This window comes from Engystomops pustulosus, chromosome 1 (assembly GCF_040894005.1).
Source record: "Engystomops pustulosus chromosome 1, aEngPut4.maternal, whole genome shotgun sequence".
NCBI classification, from domain to species: domain Eukaryota; kingdom Metazoa; phylum Chordata; class Amphibia; order Anura; family Leptodactylidae; genus Engystomops; species Engystomops pustulosus.
In genome coordinates, this window is record NC_092411.1 from 69,068,721 (window position 1) to 69,092,944 (window position 24,224).

Consider the following 24,224-nt stretch of genomic DNA (forward strand, 5'->3'; position numbering starts at 1 on the left):
GGCTATCCTCACGTACAATAGAGGCACCTACCACCCGATCTATCTTAATAGATGGATCTGTGGTGGTAGGTTTCCTTTAACTATATGGAATGGAAAGCAAGAAAAACATCGCCTTCTTAAGACATAAAGGGCAAAGTTTCATGAATTCACAAGACTATGGACTTCTGTAGATATAAATAACATTAGATGATCTGTAAGCTATGATGCAAATTCTACTAACAATGATTCAGTGACTAATGTTGTGCTTTAAATGGATACATTTTCTTAAATGCGTCTTTCTGCTAGGTCACTAGAATGATTTTGGAATAGTAGTGTAATAAACAAACACTTCCATCTTACCTGAGGAGTTTGACAGGTTGCTGAGTTGTGTTTTGTTCTGATCCAGTTCTTTCTCCAGGCTTTGTACTTTTTTCTCCAACTTGAGTTTTTCAGATTCAAGTGACTTCACTGCTGACTGTAGGGTCTTAGCAGATTCATTCTCTCCGCGTAGCAATGCAATCTAGAATAAAATACCAGAATAATGGAATTTGTATTCTCAGGTATCAAAGGTACAAATGTTGAACTTGATGCATTAAATTACACTATTGCAAGCCTCTAGCTAATGAAGGCAATTTTCCCTGTTCTGTGACGCTTACTCGCTTATACATCATTCCTGTCTACCAGCGACCGGTTATCAACTACATTTCTTTCTTTTTGCTCTCTGTATTATAACTGACAAAATTGTCTTAATAAAAACTTCAAGTGAAAGTCTTTTAAATAAAAGCACAATAGTCATTTTTGTCATTAAAAAAAGCCATAAAGTGCTCTCTAAGTTCCTCCATCATATTATAAAGCAGTACAACAGATTCTCAGAATACTAACCTTAGCGCTCATCATATCAAATGCAATATTAGAAAAAACAACTCTTAAATGGTGATTTCTCCCAGTGCAGCCTATAAAAAGTCCTACCATGGTCTGCAATGCCTGTTGTATAAGGTTCCACCTACTGCAGGGGATGATGGTTCCCTATTCATTCAAGGATGAAGAAGCTATTGTGTCACTGGCTTGTCAGCTGCACCAAATGCTTTCTGCACAATATTCACTTATTCCAAAATGACAAGTCTTTATTTACTCAAGGTTTAGTCATAGAATAGAAAGCTGAAGACTGCAATTGTTAAAGGGGATATGTCTAGAGATTCCTTGTGCAAACACAGCGTGCCGCATGAAATACTGACAGGCTCCCTCACTATGTCAGCTACGTCGTACTCTTAATTTCTGAGGCGCTTCAGATATAAACAACGTGATTTCTAAATAAGCCTTGAATAAGAAAGATTGTGCCAGCTCTGCTTGCTTGACCGGTCACATCACAAGACTCCAGCCTGGAAGTCACCCCTGGCATGTTAATCCTCACGTTATTATAGAAAAGTCCCTGTACTCCAGTGGCTTATTTCACACCTGGGTCTGTCCGATTCCGTTACTAATCACATAAAAAAATAATACAGCAGGATGCATTTTATTTTTATTGTGGCCCAATAACGTCTATGGGAAATGGAAGGTGAATGAAAGACCTTTTCTCCACATCACATTCATTTGCTTGTACGACTAGTATTCTCATGGGGATTTTTTATGCACATTTTTAAAGTTTTTATTTGTGAGTATAATGCAATAAAGAACTATCACCCTTGATGAAACAGAAAAATGTCAGCCGTTTCCTTTGTAGAGGAAATTCATATATACATAGGATACTCTGAGGTTGGAGGAGCATAAATACAAGCGTTTCTCTGTCTGAATGGCGACTTATTCTTATTGAAAGGATCCCTCAGCTGTAAGAAGATTGGATCGAGTCAGAGGACTTGTGAAGCAAAGAGCCATTTTATTGAACTAAGGAGCTCCGGTCAGAGATTTTATTATTTTATAAAATTTCATTAAATGACATTCATTTGTAGTTTGGTTTTAGATAGTTTACCCTTCTTGCTCTCTTTAAATGCAGTGTGTAATGGAAAGCCCGGACACAGGTGTGAACTGGTTCTGACTGTTTTGCTGCTTTTTTGTTTGTTTTTTTACCCCTTTTTGATTTTTTTTTCTCATGGCAGATGTAATTGGGAAGCAGGATGTGTTCCATTAAGCAGAAGACAAATCATTTTGGACATAAATAGTTTACAAGCAAAGAGTTGTGAAAGATGGGACACATAGATAATGGTAAAGATTAGGGCCTCAGAAATGATAAACAAAGAAATGAATTATGCCAATTTACAAAAGGTAATCTAAATGGACCGATACCTCTTTTCTGAGTCTTTCAAGTTCTTTGTCTTTTTCAGTGATCAAGGCACTGGTACCGGTGAGAGATTTCTGTAGAGATGTCTTCTCCTCATCAAACTCTTTCTTAAGAACAGATTCCCTGCACAAAAACAAAGTCAGAAACCAAACAAGAAACTAGAGAAAATGTGTATGATTTCCAATTTGCTACACAGGATTGTTATCTAAGGCTAAAAGGGAAGCTTCATCTTTGAACACAATTTTACAGTTATATATCTACATTGCTTATCTTATTGTAATGTCCTAAATTATTGTCCAGGGTGACATTCACAATTCAGCTAGTTAAACAGTCAACAAGCTTGTCAACCACCAAAAGCATAATGGAGCTCTTACAATTAAGTGGGATAGTTTCCTATAGAAACTATCTGTATGGTCCCTGGTATAAAGACTATACACCCAGAATACAGGTCTGTGTAGACCCAGTCAACAACCCTGGGATATCCCAGGTGCATTTACAATTCTGCTTCAAAGCTAAAACTCGTAATCTGAAGGATACAAGTAATGCATGCAATTCAGTGTTACTTGGTGTATTTATGGATTAGATAATATATGTAAACTGTAAAACCCTGTTCAATAGGAGACTGATGGGTGTGTATTGGTAAGACTTTCACTAAAATTAAATACAAAACCTATGAAAAAAAAATGGAAAAAAATCCTGTAAAATCCAGGCATCCTTTACAAACTTTGAACTATTTAGGAAGCATATGAAATAATTGTATTCCATGCATAGCCAAGATAGAAGACAAAGCTGTTTGACTTTTTATTGCATAGCATCAATGTTGTTTTGGTATCATTTTGACTACTCACAGGCTTTGGTAGTGACTTGCCTCAGGCAATTGCCTAACAGGGCATTTTCGATTGTTAAGACCAGACCTGTGACAACTGAGTAAGTCTTGGAATGGATTCAACATTTATTATGTTTTTAACTAGTTGTTTTTCTTAACTGGACAACATCTTTAATGGGTGTTCAAATGAGACCCTATAACCAGATTTCATTGTAGAAAATGCTACCTTGTTCGGCAAAAGAATACAAAAAAATAGAATGAGTCTATTTCACATGACAACAGAACAGCCCATGCAGTTAGCACGATGCCTTCTCAATGTAAAAAATGCCTGAATTTATTTGTTTCATTTTCCCTTTATATTTCCTACTGATCTACATTTTGTCAGAAGTCTATCATAAGTTACGAAGCCACATATAAGAACATGCACAGCTATACAACACGATAAGCATGCAAAGCATTGGGTATGATGATGGAAGGATCAGATGGTCCTCTACAGTGTTTATCAACCACTGTACCCCACAATAGTCACATTTCACACATCTAAAACATGTTTGACTTATCTGGAAGTAATTTCCAGATATCTCACTGGCTGGGAGGGATTAAAGTAGTAAAGTATTGCTATTAAAACAAATTGTATGAATTTAGGCTAAGAAATAGTGATCTGCTTGCAGCCAAAAAAAAAATAGAAGATAAAAATGTTCCACTTGCACACATCAAGATCAAACAGATTGAATAAAAATGAATTCTTCTAGAGGTTACATATTATGACATCTAAATGCATGTGCTATTATCATTAGAAAAAAAATAACCCATCCAGTAATCTTCAACTTCCAACACATGAAACACAATGCGGTTTCAAACAAAGCTAAAAGAAGCAAAAACATACTAGTGACCATACTGCACATGAACACACAAAACCAAGTGCAGAATCTACACTGTGCATCACTAAAACAGACAACAATATATATGAATGAAACAATGGGCACTACACTGGCCAAAATTTTCACCAGTTACAACCTCTTATTTAATAGGCATGAAGGATACACCAAGAACCTACTTGGGGCTAAATGATCCGTTTTTTGATGGCTCTAAACTATTCCATGTGTTCTTGATATCTCTCAAAGCTTTGAATGGATCACCCATATGCATATTTAACCGCAATTGTATTTCCCCACCAGTTGGTGAAAAGAAATCAAAGACTCCCGTACTTCTGTTTAATAACTGGTGGTGGTCACGCTATCCTTTGTATAGATCATACAGGTCTAATCGTAGAAAATAGTGACAGTTACTACGGTCAAAAGAATCTTCAATTATAATTTAACTAGGAATTCAGGGTATGTATTTTTCTTCTTTATTTATGGCCTCCTTCGTCCAAAAATTAGGTTTTAAAAATATGTACTGTAAATGAACCAGAAGTGCTCTGTGGGGTGTCACCAGAGCCCAACTTTTATAACTCTATATTCCACAATCGCAGCATATGGAGTTATAATAAAAAGTCCTGAGGAACATCTTTCTTCAGGAACTTATAAGGACACATGTACCCATTAATAAACTGATAGAAGAGATTAAATAAATTTAAGCAGAAAGCACTTATATGGCTTCCACATATCTTCATTTTCATTTTACATTTATATTGCCGGGTAGCCGAACATCTGATCACTGTTTAAGAATGCAACTAAGAATTAAGACTACAACTCCCACCATGCTCCAAGTCGCATAAATCTACTCTAAAGGATCACAGATTCTTTTCTTATTACTTATAAACATTCAGTAATGAAACATGTACCTTTCTGTATTACTGGGTAAGCTTAAAAATGCAAGATAACAAAGACCACATGTTAGAAAACATGGAGAGAGAAAAAAAAGTGATATACAGGGAGGAAAAATCAAATTTCCCCTTGTTTTTAATTGAAAATAATTATTTCAGTTTTTTTATTTGTATTTTTTTATTTTGATTTTTTTATAAAAACAAAAGCAAGACACTTTAGGACATATGCAGCCAAAATACGTACAACAATGCTGTACTAAAAAAAAAATGAAATAAAAAAAAAAATAAGACTATTTGTTGTAACGTGGATAGACTTTCTTCAGTCTTACCATTAAAGACACACAGATATAGCAAAGGAAGCAAAAGTAGAAAGGGAGAGAGGAATGGGATGAGCATTGATTAGCAGCGCAAGCTGGAACACAGCAGGACAGTTTGCAATCCACAAAGATTCAATTTCATTTCAGGAATAGGAAGGACCCATTTGATTTAAACACCTTGTACACCACCTTTTATTTTTCAAGACAATATCACTATTAAGTGGATATATTTGTGACAAAAAGTGAGAACTGATATGTTCAAAAGGATCATTCAAAATAAATAACTTTTACAGCATAAAACTTCTATGAATGCTAAAATGCAATTTAAAGCAAAACAATACATTTTATTTATACATTATATAATTTTATATAAAAGAGGTGGCCAGTTTTTACTATTAATGGCATATTACTGGGATCAATTGTTTTGCCCAGGATATAAAGCCTGAAGCAGATATACCTGCAATAGAAAATCCTGGCCAACCTCTGAGCTTCCAAAAAAAAAAAATAAAATAAACATTAATCCAAAGCATAGGTGAAATAAAACCACTAAAATCTTCAGCCCTTGTAGAAATGGAGTAATAGATCGTATGATAGATTCACTTTGAGTGCTCTGATCAGTTATGCATTTCTGTTGCAACAAAAGGATTTGGGAACCCCTGTTCTTGACCCCTGGGGCCGAAGAAAATATACATTTATTACCTGTACTTCTCTACTTATAGGACTGTTCTTCATTCACCTGCTCAATTCACCGCTCTGAAATGTGTTTAGAGAAGAGCCTTAGGCCCCTTCTCCACTGGCGTTTTTCACGCGCGAGTTCTGCGCGTGCATTTGACGCTCAGAACTCGCATTGCACTCTGTCCCATTGTATTCAATGGGTCTTTCTCCATTTGCGTGGTTTTCAACGCGCGTGCTTGCGTTCGTTTGCACGCGCGTCAAAATCGCAGCATGCTCTATTTTTGCGATTCACGCGCATTTTTCACGCACCATTCAAGTCTATGGGGACGTATCAAAAACGCATTGCACTCGCAAACATTGCAAGTGCAATGCGAGTGCAATGCGTTTTAAACGTAAGGGTTGCTAGGTGACCAGAATAACAGTATTTCCCCTGCTCGCGAACGATCATTTAATTAAAAAAACACAATGAAGAACAGTGAAGAATAGAATAAAAACAGTGAACACAGTGAACACAGTGAACACAGGATCATTTAAGATAAAAACACAGTGCAGAACACAGTGCAGAATAGATTACAGATGTTCGGCACATCTGCTTACTTGTCGGGAGATACGCGCGGAGCGGTGCGAACAAAATAGCATGTGAAGAACAATATATATGTGTGAAGAAGACATTGCAGATGTATGGAAACATCTGCAATGTGTTCTTTACACACATATATATTGTTCTTCACATGCTATTTTGTTCGCACCGCTCCGCGCGTATCTCCCGACAAGTAAGCAGATGTGCCGAACATCTGTAATCTATTCTGCACTGTGTTCTGCACTGTGTTTTTATCTTAAATGATCCTGTGGTCACTGTGTTCACTGTGTTCACTGTTTTTATTCTATTCTTCACTGTTCTTCACATCTGCTAACTTGTCGGGAGATAATATACGCGCGCGGAACAGTGAAGAATAGATCGCAGATGTTTGCAACTTATCAGAAGACATTATTTTTCAATTAAATAAAACATTTTATTCCCGAACCTTGGTCCCTTTGAAAAAGTCCCATTGACTTAAAAAAACGCGCGTGAAAAACGCACCGAAAACGCAAAAAAACGCGAACAAAAATGAAACAAAAACGCAGCAAAAACGTCAGTTTTTCACGCATTGCACCCGCACGTGAAACGCAACGCTAGTGTGCAAGAGGCCTTAGGGTGGAAGCGGTGATGGTATTGCAGGTGGGGGGTGGGGGGTCTACGGTTGGAAGTAGTGGGTGTGGGGAGAAAAATGGGAAGGGCCGCAGCGTACCCTGTGGAGGAAGACAGAGAAGTCTAAAACACAGGTAGGTAAGTGCGTGCTGCCCCTATGGCTAAATTGGAAAGGTGGACTCCAAGGTGTATGAAAAGTTTAAATTATTTTGTAACAGTGGACGACGCGTTTCAAGGACGAATTGTCCTCTTCGTCAGGTCCATTAACATAATACACTGGATGCAATGTTTGGATTGTGTCAGCAGAAGGGGTTAGTATAGCAGGAAGATGAAGTGGTACTAATACCTGCAGAAGTGATGGAGACAAAGCGCAGGGCAACGGCACTAGCGGTTGGCAGGGGAAATAACTTCCAGCTGTCCGGAGGCGTTGTTGATTGTGCTGCACACCTTTCCATTTTAGCCATAGGGGCAGCACACACTTACCTACCGGTGTTTTAAAATTCTCTGTCTTCCTCCTTCTTCCCTCACTGAAATGTGTTTAGTCAGCCCAGGAGGTGTGGAGACCATACATGGACAGATGGTGGTGTCTCCCTGATGACGTGGGCCCTGCTCTGCCACCAACCCGACACATCTCTCAAAAGGATTCCCTGACCGATGTCTGCAGATACTAGGAGTCGCTAGAGTCTGTGGAAGTCATTCAATACTGCACGTAACAGAAACCTGGTGTATTGAACCGTTCTGGCTTTGAAAGTATCATATAAGTACTGTGATCTTGATGAATCCTGCAACCCTAGTCTATATACTTCAAGGGTCTGGCAGGCTATACACTACAGGGGACTGGCAGGCTTTATACTACAGGGGGCTTACAAGCTATATACTGGGGAGGCTGTGACCAATGCATTTAACACCCTAGGCTTATACTCGAGTCAATAGGTTTTCACAGGTTTTGGTGGTAAAATTAGGTGCCTCGGCTTATACTTGGATTGGCTTGTACTCGAGTATACATCAGTAGCTCTCTGTTCAAATAGAAACTTTACCGTTAGGTAACCCCATTAATGGCTGTATTACTGTAACAATTATGGAGAAATTTACAAAAATTGGAGCAAGATAGGACATATGGAGTTGCAAAAGAAAATGTCCCAGCTAGGCTTCAATAACACTGAATGGAAATTAACGTCAGTAGTAAAGGCAGTAGAAGGTTTTCTTAACAGCAACTGATTTGAATGGCAAATAAATGCATAAATTGTGACCAAGCTGCATGCACATGGATGGTGCTATGATGGGTATAGCAGCAGAAAGATGCTAAGGCAGTCCATTGAAACCCTCACATTCATTCACTGATAAGATTCCCATATATAGTTACGTGATCACCACTTGGGTTGCCCTACTCTCTTAGAAGTAGCAGGTCAGCAATTTTTTCAAACTGCTGGATGATTTCTATTGGACACGTGCTGAACGTTGGGCTGCGGAGTCACTCCATCATGTATCCAGTGGGGAGGAGGGGAGTACCGATAGAGTACCTTGTATGTTTCTTGTAAACTGCAGAACTGTAAACTGCCCCTAAATCATTGCTATATCTTTTTAGGTGACCAGATAACCTCATTCCTTTGCACTTGGATTAAGAACATAATTTTTAGGCATATTACAATTTTTTAATTTTGCCAAGGCAATTCTGTAAAAAGGAGTTGTAAAAGATGAGCAAAAAAAAAAAAAAAATCAGCCTTATTCTCTGATAGAGCCATTGTCTTGTCTGAAAACAGCTTAACTACAGGACCAAAAACAGTTGTTTGAAGGGATAAAAGAAATAGACCCCTATGTTTTTAAGGACATAATTCTCCCCATCCGTCTTGGTTGAATGGCAGAGACTACAGATTTTATGCTGAAGAAGTACTGACTGAAAAAAACCCATGTCTTACAGACCACTTATGCAAGACAAATGTACAGTAACTGTGAATCCACACATAGGCTTATTTATGTAGTGTTTTTTTTTAGCCAAAGGCAGAAAGGATTCTGAATAGTATGTGAATCCTAAAAGCGAAGACTTCCACTTTTTCCTGAATCCACCTCTACTGCTCAACGGTGTAGCGTTCCGTAGCCGTGAGAAAAATAGGACATGTCCTATCTTTCCTAGTAACACGGCGCCGTAATACCGCCTCCTCCTCTCCCCGATGCCGATGTATGCCCGCCGTACCATAATACACATTGTGTGACTGTAGCCTTACTTTGCGAACACATTAAAAAATATATATATGTTTGGTATAATTTGCCAAAAATCTAAATCATCCTAAATACATTTTGCTTAAAGGTATTGCTCAAGGGAATACAGATCTCAATCACAGCCCTAAAGAAAATAATGGACCACTGATCATTAATGCAAACTGGTACTAGTTAACAACTGGACTGTTAATGGGAATTCCCAGTGGTCAAATCTCTAGTGATCTATAACTTTACAGTTATAGTATGGACTGCTAATTTCTATTGATAGGAATTTCTCAGCCCAAAATAATTAAAGTGGTATTCCAGCAATAAGCATCATTAATATTGAAATGGGTTATTCAAATATAAGATAATGAGTAATTAGTTGTTATTTAAAATTGCTCTTCCATTATAAAAAAAAAATGTTGTTGTCATACACTATAATGGAGAATTAAAATGCTACTGGCCCTTTCATCAGTCCATTCATTTGTCCCTGTGGGGAAGTCACAGGAGAGAAAATGGCTGCTGGTCACATGTCCACATCACTTGTCCTGCACCTACCTGGGCAGGTCATGTAATCATCACTAGGTTTGGCTGTAACTAGTTGCTTGCAGTGCATCCAGTCTGGCCAGTGTTGTGTCCATGTGCATTGATGGCAGTTACACATCATTACTATGATAATGTCAATAACTCACATCATTACTATGGTAACAGAGCAGGACAGCCTGTTACATCATCACTGGGAGCAGAGTGTAAGAGGGAGGAGGAGTTACTGAGAACTGAGGGATCATGGGAATTGTAAATGGTGGCCATCTTGGAGATAACTCTGCCTACTATAGAAAGCCGATAAAATGTTTTGCATCATAAAAGCAAACTATTTAGGCTCGGTTTTGTGATTATTGACATTGCATTTGTTGTATTAATTTATTTATAGCATTATGGGTTTTTGTATCAGATGAAGGTTTTAACACCTGGCAACCCCATGGATCAGCCGTTCTATACTATATAAGGAGACAGAAGCAGACAGCCTGGTATATAGTGTAATGGCCCATCATGCCACATTATAGACGCAGCTTTCATTGCAGTGAATAAGAGTAATGCCAGAAATGTGGTCAGACTGCCGACACATAATCGAGGGAGTCGGGAGGGAGCTACAGTCTCTAACCATAGTGGGAACTACAAAATTAAAAGTTGATTGTGTGGTGCACCCCCATTGATAAACTGGGCCATCAATAGTTTTAGGCTGGCAAACCCCTTTAATATTAATCAAAAAGCTGATGCAAAGTTCATGAAAAAAAATTAATAAGTAGAAAATGCATTAGCAACTATCATAATAACATTAGACAAATTGAATAAAAATGTGACTGTGAAAGAGCATTTATCTGATGAAAACAGCGTATAGGAAGCACACTGTGAATATAGGAATGTGTGTATCACTGGAAAAATGCATCAGAAACAACATAAAGAAAATTTGTTAAAGCAACCAGTGTTTAGCAAAATTTAGTGTCTACCAGGGGACACAGTAACAACATGTCCATGAGGTGAGATAAGACACCAAGAACAGCAGAATATAGTGATACTATGCTGACAGACTGGGTAGTTGAACTAGCTGGAAAACCACACCGGAGAGGTTGGTGATATAAAAGAAAGTGCTAACCTATACTTAGGCTTGGTTTCTCCGCTGGAGTTTATTTTATTGACTGAGCTGCATTGCAAAAGCAGCTCACTGCATGGAGCCTGCTGTGCAAGGCTTCATGGGAAGCAGTCTCAGAACGGAAACACTACACTTGGGAACAAAGGAACTGGCAGAACGTTTTATTTTTCTAAAGTGGCCAACTAAAAAAAAAATCTTTAACAACGGCGTGTTAATAAGCAAAATTGGTTTTGTTGGTCCAAAAAACTAAAGCTTAGGGTTAGCTACACAGAAAATATAAATGCATATATTATCTGTAGAAATTTAAAATACCGTATATGAACAGAAGTAAAATTATACCACTATGTCCTGTGAGTCCAGATGTGTATGAATTCTACATTGACCATACTCAACATTATCTTCCTCGCATTAAGTTTCTGAAAAAGACAAATCTCTACTAATGGAAAGTGTAGATTAAAACAACTACGATTTAGTCTATGATAAGGGCATGGTGTCAAATATTTCACTCGCTTACTAGTACACCTCTGTGTAAAAAGAGCAAAAACAGCCATAAAATCCTTTCAGGATCTAATGAGGGATGACAGGATCTAATGAGGGATGACAGATGTGATTAATCTGTTATGATACTTCATGATCAGTTATAATCCATCTGTTATGAACCATTTGTCCTCCCAATTCAACATATTAATTATGGGTCCGTCAAGTGTCCTTCTTTCCCAATAGAATAGAAGATCAAAAAGAAATGTTAAAAAAAAAAAAAATCTTCAAGGATTTACATATATCAGACCCACTTAAAAGTTTTATATTCTGTTTTACCTTTTATCATGTCATGCTCCCTCCAGACAAAACACTATATAAAACTGTGGTTATAAAATAGAAACGAAGGAGAAAAGATATACAGAAGTCCTCCTAATAACAGAACACAAAAGTTCATTGCCAAGAGAACATGTCTGTCACATTATTTTGCAGGTAAGATATACGGAATAAGTCTTACATAACTAGAATACTGAGAACACTGGAAATACCTTTTTTTCATCTCTAGCAGCTGATTATTTAAAACGGATCTCTCCTCTTCAAGCTGAAAAAGAAAAAAGGAAATAGGAATGTAAAATATCTGCTAGTTCTGTCACTTGTCTGTTTTGGGGAATACAAGAAATAAATGGAGCTCCCCTTATATGCAGGGGCAAAAACACACAACTCCACATGTTATGCATTACTACATACATAAATTGCAATACGACGTTTAAAGTCTATTTGATAACTTGCACATCATGCAGGAAACTGTATGTAGGGGTGTACAACTACTTCTCTCAAAACACACATTAGAAAACATTTGTCAGACATTAAGAATTCAAATTTAACAAACATTTCTGCAGCTTCAAGACATTTCCATGAAACACACAGTGGAGACTGCAATTCATTCATGTGGCAAGGGATAGAAAAAGTTAAGAGGGGGGGGGGGGGGGCATAGAAAAAAATTGACGAATAGAGAAACTTTTTTGGATGTTCATATTAAAAACTACTCAGCCGCTGGGTATGAATCTGAGACGGGATTTGATTTTGTGCTAATATTGAATTATTTCAGTCTAGCATTCTTTGGCATTCTCTAGCATTCAAAGGTTTGCTACTTTTCGTTGCGCTGGGAGTGAATCGGCTGGAAGACTAGCTGGACTTTGTGTGCATTATGTACCAGTACAAGTACAAAAACTATTGTCAGCTGAATTTTAGTTTTAGTGCCTAACTGGCATTGAGTGTCTGCTTGCAGGTGGGGCTGTCGTACCCTGTGCCAAAGAACTACAACAGTGCACATGGTTTGCTGGTAGTGCAACTATTCAAGGCAAGAACATTATATTTATGTACTTTATCTGTTTTTGCCCCAGATATGAAGCAATTTTCAGTAATCAGTGTGCAGTTTTGCTGCGCCATTCGCTACTACACAGCCAACTACCACCCTGAACCTACGACATCATGAACCAGACTAAAAAAGGTCTTTCACTGAAAAAATAACCGGGAGTAAAATATGTACAAGAAAGTATATAGGTCATCAGAGAATATAGGAATGTCATTAGTAAATCCATCATGCTGTGCAGTTAACCTTTTCACAGCGAGCTGCATCTGAAAAGGGTCAGGGTTTTACCATCATTAAAGATAGAGATCCTGTCAAATATTGAAACACATAAGGTTATATAGGTTATTTCTTACATAATGCCGATCATTCATAGATGAAAGTGGAAATCAAAAAACATTTGACACATTAATTTATGGGGGAAAAAAATCCCAAATACATTTGTATGAAGCAAATTGCTGTTGTCACTTCTGCAGAACCTATCACAGACCAAAAATAGCAATTCCATTCTAAGTGCCAAGTGCTAACACCCACACATAGGCTCACTGTTCTCCAAGATGAGAAAAAAGCCATGTACACGAATGGAAAAAAAAAAAATCACATACTCCCGTTCTCACACTTGTAATTTATGACGGCACACATTGTTTTATCCACAACTATCCAAAAACATGCACCTGTATGGAAGCAGTGACATGTATTTTACTAGTTACACCCTCAATAGTTTTTCATCCATCTCAGCACAAGATAAAGGAGGCTGCTTTGAGAACGTAGGACACAAAACGCCATTGCTGAACGTTACAGACTGTGATACACTTATTGACAGTGTAATGGAAGGTAATTGGAGGTGTTGTGTGTTCTGTTATGTGTCTAGAGCACTTAACAAGGAAATCTGTGTATTTGGAGCAATCAAGTGAATAAAGTGGAACGTTTCCATAGTGACAAATCGCTTTACTTTTAAATCTTGAAAATTGCTATTTAAATAAAAAAATAAATAAAATGAAAAAACCCATGTATTCAACTGCAGAAACGACATTGCGTTTCATTTTCTAACAAATCAAGATCAGATAGTAGATATTGTCCTGTATAAAAAGATGGTGTAACCAAAAATAGATTAGATATCTAAAGTCCAAATATTTGCATCACCGCCTAATTAGCATAATACAAAGAAATGAGCAGGGTTAAAAGGCGACACACATACAATTACCAACCTTCTGGTTACTTGATACTTCTTCTTTGCTCCTTCCAAGCTCCTCTGTAAGTTTGAGGTTTTCCTCCTGGAGAGCTGCTAACTGCTGGGACTTGTGCTCAGCCGCCTGCCTCAGCTCTTCCCTGCAAGGACAATGAGAGCAAAGTTACTATGGAAACACGACAGGCGAGGAAACTGTGGGATAGAGTCGTGTTCACAGCTCACACAGTACAACCTCCATGTATGACACAGATGCAATAAATATCATCCGTGACGTGGCAAATCAAGACCTACATAAAAACACACCTACAAGGGGGGAATCGGGAAAGAGGACAGAAGCCAGCTGTAGATTATCAAAATTACATTCTTCTACTAAACATTATATATGTAATGAGTGGTTGTTAGTTTCAAAGCAACCACCAAATATGTCAAGTATTAATATTCTTTTATGGTAAGCAATGGAGTAAAATATGAAAAAAAAATCTCTGACATCAGTGATTGTGAACCACAACCATGAGTGGGAAGATAACAGGAGGTTGGATTTTCTGTAGTCTCACAATGGTTTTTGCTCTAATCACAGATGCAAAACAATTACCAATGCATCAACGTTTGAGTAAGTCCAAACTCCAGAATGTTAATTGTAATAAATAGTAAAATGGCCATCAACACCTCAGAGTTTAGGAAGTATTATAACACAAATTACTGATAAGCTTTAAACATAAGTCACATAATAGAAATTGTGGGCACTAACAAGAATCGGTCTCTGACTTATTCACTATACATAAAAATATTTGTATTTATATTCCCTATACATATAATACTTTAATTCTAACTATATATAAAAAAAATAAAATTATTTCAAACACAATTTTCTTATATAGGTCACACTCTATGAAATATCACATTCAATGGAATATCACATTCTATAAAATAACCCATCTAAGAAAATGTATAGGAAAACATGTATGGAAAGTCTTTACAGTTTGGCGTCCCATTTGGAATCTTTCTCTTATAAAAAATTCATACGTAGGTGTCAAAAAAAAAAAAAACATTGGAGAAAAGGAAAAAAGGAAAAGAAAAATGGTAAACTAATGGTATAAAGATCATATAGTACGCGTTAAAAAATATATTAAAAAAATTAAAAAAATAAAAAAATAAAAAAAAAAAAAAAATCAATGAATGAATTAATATCCAGGAGTAAACAGTTTGTTGCACAGTTAGATTTTATGTTCAATCGAACCGAGTATTGTATATTATGTGAAATAATGTCGTAGAATTGGGCACTCACGGTTTGTTGGTTCAGAGTTGGGAGCACAGCTTTTTCTTATTATAACTTCCTCCGTTTAAGTTTTGTTGTGCCGTGTGGAGTGTTTGTGGTCTGCTCAATTGTTTCTATACCGCCGTTATCATGTGTTACGTGATGGCGTTTGGAGACACCGTCTGAGACTATGGTGCTCCGCTGAAAACTTTCCCTACCATGCAGTCCAAGTTAGATGGTCCCGATCTTTGCAAGTATGTTGGGCATACATGGTTTGATATATAACGTATACTTCACAAAGAACAGCAAGATGCCACAATGGGTGTATTAATCTTATTTGCAGATTATGATTTTTACCCAAAAGGTTGTTTCTTGCTGGGATTTTTGTTTTCGGACGGGAGGGGTTTGCATCCGCGTTTCTTTAGTGAATTGGGTTCAATACTGTTTTTGTTGCAACTCTTGGCACACCAAAACTTACACAGAGGAAGATTTAATAAGATAGAGCAGTGGCCCCAACAAACAAACCGCGAGTGCCCAATTCGACAACATTATTTCACATAATATACAATACTGAGTTAGAGTAAACATAAAATCTAACTGTGCAAACAACGGTTTATTAATATAATACTGCAGATATAGGGCCCTATACTGTGCCAGTAAGAGCCTGCTGGATATCAATTCATCCATTGACTTTTTATATATATTTTTAAAGCATACTATATGAACTTTTTACCATTTGTTTTTGTACCTTTTTTCCACCTACATATGAAGTTTTTATAAGAGAAAGATTCCAATTGGAACTCCAAACCATAAAGACTTTCCATAAATGTTTTTCTATACATTTTATTAAGTGTGTTATTTGATAGAATGTGATATTCCATAGAATGTGAAATTTCATAGAGTGTGACCTATGTAAGAAAATTGTGTTTGAAATCATTTTATTATTTTTTTATATATAGTGAGAATAAAAGTATTATATGTATAGGGAATAAAAATATTTTTATGCATAGTGTATAAGTCTGAGAACGATACTTGTTAGTGCCCACACCCACAATTGCTTCTATTGCAATTCTTTTTTCTTTTTGGTGTAAAGGATCATTGTGGTAGCACAAAAGACCGGCCAGATAAAAATTGGTAAGTGCCACTAGAGAAAGATACACTAGAGAAGAAAAGCTAGTAACATGGTAAAAAGGGATCAAAACAAAGTTAGAGATAAGTAAATATCTCCAAAAAGTCAATCAAAAACATTCGAGGATTATAAAAAATTATTAGAGGAAACAAACGCTGAAATTGTAATAGCCACCTATTGTGACATTCATCCTAGAAATGGCCACTTGTATCCAAAACTGAGATTAAATGCGGTATTCCAATTTTTGCAAAGAAATGTTACTGTTTGTATAATGAAAAGTTATGCAATTTTAAAATATACTTTCTCTATCAATTTCTAAAAGTTTTCTAGATCTCTGTTTGCTGCCCTTCTATAGATAGCTTCATTGTTTATTTCCAGTGGACAGAAATCTGACCATGGTCACAAAGGTGCACGGCTCGTTAAATCACACGGCTCTGATTACTGTCCGTGATCTAACAAGCCGTGCACCTGTGTGACCATGGACAGATTCTCTCCACTGGAAGTAAACATAGAAGCTTTTTATAGCAAGACAACAAGCAGAGATCTAGAAAACGTAAGGTATTGATAAGAAAGTATATTTAAAAAATGCATAACTTTTCATTATACAAACAATAACATTACATTTTCTGAAATGAGAATACCCTTTTAACCACTTAATATTGTAGTATCACAACCAAACATCAAATCTCGTTCATGATGCCCCCTTCCCTTCCCAGAGCTTGCTCTCAGAGCAGCTCAGCCCCTAATAATGTACGCCTACAGCATGGTGACATCTCACAGCTCTCAGGAAGGTGAAGGGGAAGTGGGTTGGTTGGAAGGTAGGGTAATGCATGCTAAAGGCGTGCATAATAAGTAGATGAGCAGAATGTCGCCCAAAGCGACCAAACGTAATATGCATACTGTATAAAGCTTTTTTTGGAGAAACTAAATGCTTTTATGCCTAAAAAGATATGATCCAGCTAAACCCAACACAGTGGATATGTTTGGTTTAGATACTACAATACTACGTGGTAATTTTCCTTTATGTAAAATCAGCAACACATCAAGTAAAATGAGTAATGTCTAGACTAGAGTGTTGCAAGCCGCATCTTTCAATTCATGCCCTCCAGAACCCTAAATAAGTTGGAGGATGATGCGAGGAGATGCTGGAAGAAGGCCCTGCCCAACAAAATGCCACTCTGCACATGCCACTCTACATGATGTAAATTAAAAGCCCTGGGCCCATGCACAGCATCCACTCCGTTTACCTGCCAGCTGGCTGTGACAGCCATCTTACCAGGTAGGGAGGGGTTGGGAAATACCACCAATAACACACATATAATAAATCCTGTGGACTTCCCTTTTAAAACGTATCAAAAGGCGACTGCTGTTTTATAAAAATTTGATTATATGTATTTCTATGGTATGAAAAATTAGATTGCGAGTCGCCACTAGGGAAAAAGTAATAGTACACAATTTAATGGTGCCATAGGAGCAAAATAAATTAGTTACATGTCTTAAGCATACTTTTAACATCCCAGACTTTAAAAAGTGAAAAATACTTACAAATCTTTCTTAAGAGATTCTGTTTTCTTACATTCTCCTTTAAGCTGTTCATTGGTCTTTGTTATTTGTTCTGCAGCTGATTTATGCTGCTCTTTGAGGCAATTCAACTAAAACAAATATAATCATATTAAAACAAATGCAGGAAAAAAAATAGTACAATAGACAAATCAACAAATGCATAAAATGTAGGATACCACCGCTTGTAAGGGCTGTACAGAAATATATGTTGCTTTTGTGTTTATGTGCTGAACAGCCTGAGGCTTGAAGATTTATTCTTTGGTTTAATCCCTGGGTAATGCAGAGGATTAGTACGTAACAATTAATCCCACAGCATTCTAATGTTATTACTGTATTTGGTATGCACTCTAGTAAGCCAACAGTGCTTGAACAAGCCTGGTATCACTAAAATCACAATACATTATTCAGATTAAAATTGCTTCTATTTAATCTGTAGCTGATGTATTTTCACTATTATCATGATTTACAACGAGTGAACAGTTTCAGAAGAGAGGTTATAAAAAAAACGATGGCATTAAAAAACAAGTTACTCACTTCTTTCTCCAGGTCGCCATGAAGTTTCTTCAACTCTGCCATCGCATTTACAGCCTCAGACCTTTCTTTGAGTAGTGCATTCTTTTCTGCAGTTATTTGATCAATTTTCTGACAAGCTTCTTCTGCAATCTGAGAAGCCTGCAGTCAACAATGAAGGGTTAATTAAAATAAATGGAAACATTTCACCATCCATATGCATGTGGCTGCCTTAGGTTTCGTTGAAGTCACTGCCGGTCCTAACTTCTTCTAGAAGGGAATGTTCAATGAAATGACTAGTTCAAATCAATAACTTTCACAAGCACGTGACAACCACTACGGCTTCCTGCATACAAACATGATCAATCACAGCCATGAAAAACACTAACTTTTTACCGATACTCAGAGGAATTAGTGAAAAACAGGTCCGACTAGGACATGCTCTCCTATTTAAAGAATTGGCTAACTTATCATTCGTGGGTGTTGATCCATTAAAATGTATTGCAATTAGTTTAAAATAGGAGGGTACACTGTCCAACCAATAACCTGTTCCATTCATAACCCTTTCTAGGATAAAGCTTTGTAGCCTGGGATAAAGGAGAATATCATACAGCTAGTAAATTGCCCCTCTTTGAAAAATGTAAAAAATATCTAAAAATAATCTATAATATTTGCTTAGTTCTGTAACTCACTTTCTGTAAGCTATACTAGCAGTAATACACAAGTGTGTTGGAAGCCAACACGTAACAAATCTCTCTCTATAAAAAGGTGTTGCTAAACAAGTCACAACGCTCACCGATTGTTTCACAGATTTAGAACAAAGATTACAGAAGAATGACAATTTATAACTGGCCCAATATCATGCTTCAGGCCCATTCAGAGAAGTTATTTAAGGGGTGTTGTGAAAAATATTTACCATTCAATAGGAAAGTGTGAATAAAAAAATGGATCTTTACAAATGTATTATTCATAAATTATTCTAAATGCTTTTAGGGCTGTGTAGCAAGGGACAATGTCACAGTAAAAATAGAGAAAATATGGTAACTTCATATAATTCATAAATATTATTTGGAGGGACTTTTGTTTGCAGCTATTTACTTAATTATTGTGAAGAACAAAACTGAGCTAATTTTAAAAGTCCTAGGAGTCTATTAAAGATTCTATGCTTCATAGTAAAAAGAAATATAAAATCTGCGTATTGTGAATCTAGTCTGTAATCTTACATAAAATCTGCCTGCAGAAGACAATTTACAGGTGGTCCCTGACACCCGACTTGTAGACAAACGGCAGTAATAGACAGACCTCTCTGCCCAAGGACCCACTAGCGAGACTCTCTGGATGCTTTATTTCTGCAACGATCAGCAATAAAGTTTTATTGATGATCATTGTTACTCATCTTGCCCATAAACCCAGGGACTGCCTGTACTCCTCATTACTGTCTTTTTCAGTCTGTCTTCGCATAAAAAGGTTTTACATGCAGTTTTTAGATGCAGTTATGAAGGTAAAACCAAAAGTGGAATAAAAAGGGGGAAAAAAAGGAGTTAAACCTTGATATTTTAACTCCATTTTCAAGGTTGAAGTGGCTTCAAAGATGCACCAAAAACCTGATTAAAATCTGGTAAACACTTCATCATGCATTAAAAACATTATGTAAAACACAAATTTGGCAAAATCTGTTGTGAAAAACATTAATGTAAGTTTTTCATGGCTGATTTTCACCGCTCGATCATCCACTTTTCACAATCCTCAAACTATGAGTGATCCATTAAAATGGTACGGACTAGGAGATGCTCTACTTTTTAACGGATCTGGTGCAGGGTCCACAATAATGACTGTGGACTTCAATAAGTGCAGTGGTCGGCCACAAATATTTAGATCAGTCGTCCGCTGCGGTCCTAAGGGTGAGAGCCCACTTTCAGCTTCATGGATCCAGTTTTTGGAGCCAAAACCAGAGGCGTAATGATGACCTCCATGTGGACCATTACCCTGAAAGGGGAGAAATATAGATTTCTATAATAGACATTGATGTTTTCTAATAGATGAGTGATGGATGGGAATAATTGGGCTCCTTATTCCTATTTATTTACATTATTTTTTGTTTTTCCAAATCAAGATCTACTATAGTTTTAAAAAGCCTGTTTATTTGTGAACTAGTCCGTGGATGCATGCTTTTAGCAGTAAACTGTAGGAGAAAGTATATACCACTGTAGAGTTTATGAGATACCATTTAAAAAATGGCATATTAAATTAAACTGGACAAAATGTCCAGTTTTCTTACTTAACGGTGGAGTAGAGTCAAACTCAACTTCAGATATTAACAAATCTGTGTTCTGTAATGAAGTAAAACCGAGGCTACATGACACGGTCCCTTGAAACACTAAATGCACATATTTACCAATCTCTATTCACATTTTCCTAAAGAAAAAAAAAATTAAAAGAAAAAATTAGGGGAAAAAAATTAACATTCCTCTGCTATTTACAAAGAAGTGAAGTGAAAGCATGCACGTGCAGGTGAAAACCCAGAATTCCTTATATAGTGCTCAAAGTGTTAGTAGTTTTAGTTCACTTAACATGACTGGTACCTCGTGTATTTTTGCTTCTTTCTTGTTCTGTTGAGTCTGAAGTTCATTCAACCTCAACATTAACTCTTCTTTCTCATGCAGCAAACCCTGGCATTGGATTTCTAACTTCTCAGCCAGATCTGTAGCTTCAGATTTGCTTTTAATGAGAGCTGCAATTTCCTCGGACGTCTTATTACAGTTGTTCAAGATGGCTTCTTTTTCCGTTAACAAATTTGAAACGGTTGTCTCCAAAGATTGTTGTGTCGTAATAAGGCGAGACCTTTCCTCTTGCATAGTTTTAATTTCTCTTTCTTTGATGTCATGTTCGCAACGGAGATCCTCCAATATTTTTGAAACACTATCATACAGGATTTGAAGCTCATCTTTTGAGTCTTTTAATGCAACAAAGTCCTTGTTGAGGTCTACTAAATTAGAGGACAGGCAAGTTTTTTCTAATTCTAAGCTGTCTTTTTCTTGTGTAAGAGTGTTTATTACATTATCAACATTTCCCTTATGCTCCAAAAGTGCCTCATACTTACGCTGAAACTCCTTGGATTGTGAAAGTATCTGTTCCTTTTCTTCAGTTACATTGTCTAAACGCTTCTGAAGTTCTACAAAATTCAGCTCTAAAGAGTCCCTTTCATTTTTAAAGGTTTCTCTCTCTTCCACTAACCTTTGCTCAAAGCCTACTTTAATTTCCATTACTTCTCTTTGTAAATCATCTCTATCTTTTATTAACAAATCTTTTTGTAGGCAACACTTGTTATAATCATCGAACAAAGACTGTTTCTCTACCAAGGTGCTGTTATGTTCTACTTCTAGATCGGACCTGTCTTTTTGAGCCTGACCTAGTATTAGATTTAGGCTCTCTATAGTTTGTTTCAACTCATCAGTGTCTTTTGTTGCATCAGCAATTCTACAATTTAAAGCTTCTATCTCTTGTAGTAATTTACTATTCTCCTGAGACAAAATAAGATTTGATGCCTCAGAACCCTCAAACCTAGTCTTAAAACTTTCAAGTTCAGCAATAACCAATAACTCTTTAGATTGAAGATCGGTATTCAAAGATTTCAATGCATTTCTCTCTAAGGATATAGATTCAAGCTGCTTTTCCATGTCATTCAGCTGATGAGATAAATAGTTTTTTTCTTTTAGAAAATCATCTCTATTTTTTATTAGCAGATCTTTCTCCAGGCAACACTTATTATAATCCTCGAGCAAAGACTGTTTCTCTGCCAAGGTGCTGTTATGTTCTACTTCTAGAGCGGATTTGTCTTTTTGAGTTTGATCAAGTATTAGATTTAGGCTCTCTATAGTTAGTTTTAACTCATCAATTTCTTTTGTTGCATCAGCAATTCTACAATTTACAGCTTCCAACTCTTGCAACTCTTGAGACAAAGTAAGGTTTGATGCCTCAGAATCTTCACACCTGGTCTTAAAGCTTTCAAGTTCAGCAATAACCAACAACTCTTTGGATTGCATTTCAGTATTTAAAGATTTCAATGCATTCCTCTCCTCAGATAGAGATTCTAGCTGCTTTTCCACAACATTCAGCTGATCTGCCAAATGGTCTTTTGCATTTTTTAGGTTATTAACCTCATCTCTCATTTTGTCCTGGACACATTTAGCTTCTTCTGCAGAGTTCTGATATTCCCTTACAACCTCTTCCTTCTCTTTCAAAAGGTTATTTATTTCAGCAGAAAGTTTTCGCTCAGAAGAAAGAAGAACCTCCTTTTCTTGTAGCAAACTGAAACGCTCAGAGTCAGAGATGCTACTACTCGTCTTTATCTCTTCAATTAGTTTTGTTAAGCCATCATTCGTGATTTGAAGCTCTTCATTGGCTTTTCCTGACTGGTCAAGCTCTTTCCTTATTACACCAACCTTAGTTGTCAGCTCACTATAATTTACAGACAACTTTTCTTTTTCTTCAAAGAGTTCTCTAACTTTTAGATTTAATTCATTTCGTTGTAATATAAGGTTGTCTCTTTCTGAATACAACATATCAGTTGTCTTCAGTAACTCCTCATGTTTAACAACTAACTGAGAAACCTTTTCCTCAAGTTCTACATTTTTAGCCAAGACTATCTCATTTTCTGATTTAAGCAAAGTCAGTTCATTGTCCAGGTCACTGTGTTTGGTCTCCAGGTTATCTTTTAAGTCTTTGAGATTTTGGATAATTTCATCTTTTTCCTTGATAATGGAGACTTTCTCGTCTGTTATTTTCTTCAGACCTTCTTCTAATGTACGACTGTCCTCTTCAAGCACAGAAAGTGTTTTAAGCAGTTCTTCTCTTTTTCCTACAAGCTTTAGATTTTCTTGAAGAGATGCATCTAGTTGAGATTTTACATTAGCAAACTCAACTTGTATGGAATTCTTTACAATAACCAAGTTTTCTTTTTCTTTGAGCAGATTCTCAATTTCTTTATTTAACTGATTTTGCTTTCCAACAAGATCTTCCCTTTCAGATGTGATGTCTGCAAAAGTTTTTGATAAAATCTCTTTCTCCTCAACAACAGAAAGCATTTTTTTCTCCAAATCGGCACAATTGTCAGAGGATAGTTTTTTATCTCCAACTAGACCATCTATTTCTTTTTCTAGAGCTTTCTGTTTTGTCACCAGATCTAGTATGTTCGTATTCAATGTATCAATTATTCCATCCTTTTCCCTGATGAGATGTGTCTGCTCTTCCCCAAACCTCATCTGCTGTTCCTGAATGACCTGGCTATTGTTTTGTAGTTCTGTGTAATTCACCAATAATGTATCCTTGCTTAACTGAAGTTCTTTCATAGCAGCATCCTTAGTAGTAATAGAAGACTTCAAGTCCTCACACACCAAGTTGATCTTTACAAGTTCCTGTTTAGCATTATTGAGTTCAGATATCAAATTCTCTTTGTCAGAGGTCAGTGTTTGAGAGGCACTATCCAACACCCTATATTTATTTTCAAGCTCCTGGTTAGCATGTAAAATATTATCTCTTTCAGCTTTCACCTCTTCAAAGAGTGCTACATATTCAGTTTTTTCTTGCTGAAGTGCATTAATACAAGATTCAAGTTCTACAGTCTTTGAAAACAGAGACTCCTTTCCTAGTTTTAAGGCTTCTGCCTCCTGGAACACTGCGTCTTTTTCAACTTTCAAACCCCTCATCTCTTCTTTTATAAGTTCAATATCTTTGTTTTTGGATTCTAACACACAGGTTAAAGACTAAAAGGGATAAAGTTGGGGGAAAAGGAAGAACAAAAAAAAATGAAAATAAAGCAGGCTAATGGAGTAATGAAGTAAGCAACTAAAGTAA

General features: G+C 36.6%; 1 protein-coding gene across 11 annotated transcripts in view; it reads right to left on the reverse strand.

The window, feature by feature from the left end:
• Positions 1-24,224, reverse strand: part of CLIP1 (CAP-Gly domain containing linker protein 1) — a 73,910-nt gene that overhangs the window by 6,935 nt on the left and 42,751 nt on the right. For 7 of the 11 annotated variants that reach the window (XM_072143939.1, XM_072143929.1, XM_072143919.1 and 4 more), the window contains 8 exons: positions 20,954-24,133; positions 18,396-18,533; positions 17,844-17,950; positions 13,934-14,054; positions 11,905-11,957; positions 4,867-4,887; positions 2,260-2,377; positions 340-499 (listed from right to left, as the gene is read on the reverse strand). In XM_072143939.1, coding sequence (XP_072000040.1) covers positions 340-499; positions 2,260-2,377; positions 4,867-4,887; positions 11,905-11,957; positions 13,934-14,054; positions 17,844-17,950; positions 18,396-18,533; positions 20,954-24,133 — 3,898 coding nt within the window. The other 4 variants (XM_072143972.1, XM_072143979.1, XM_072143911.1 and 1 more) reach the window with 2 other exon arrangements.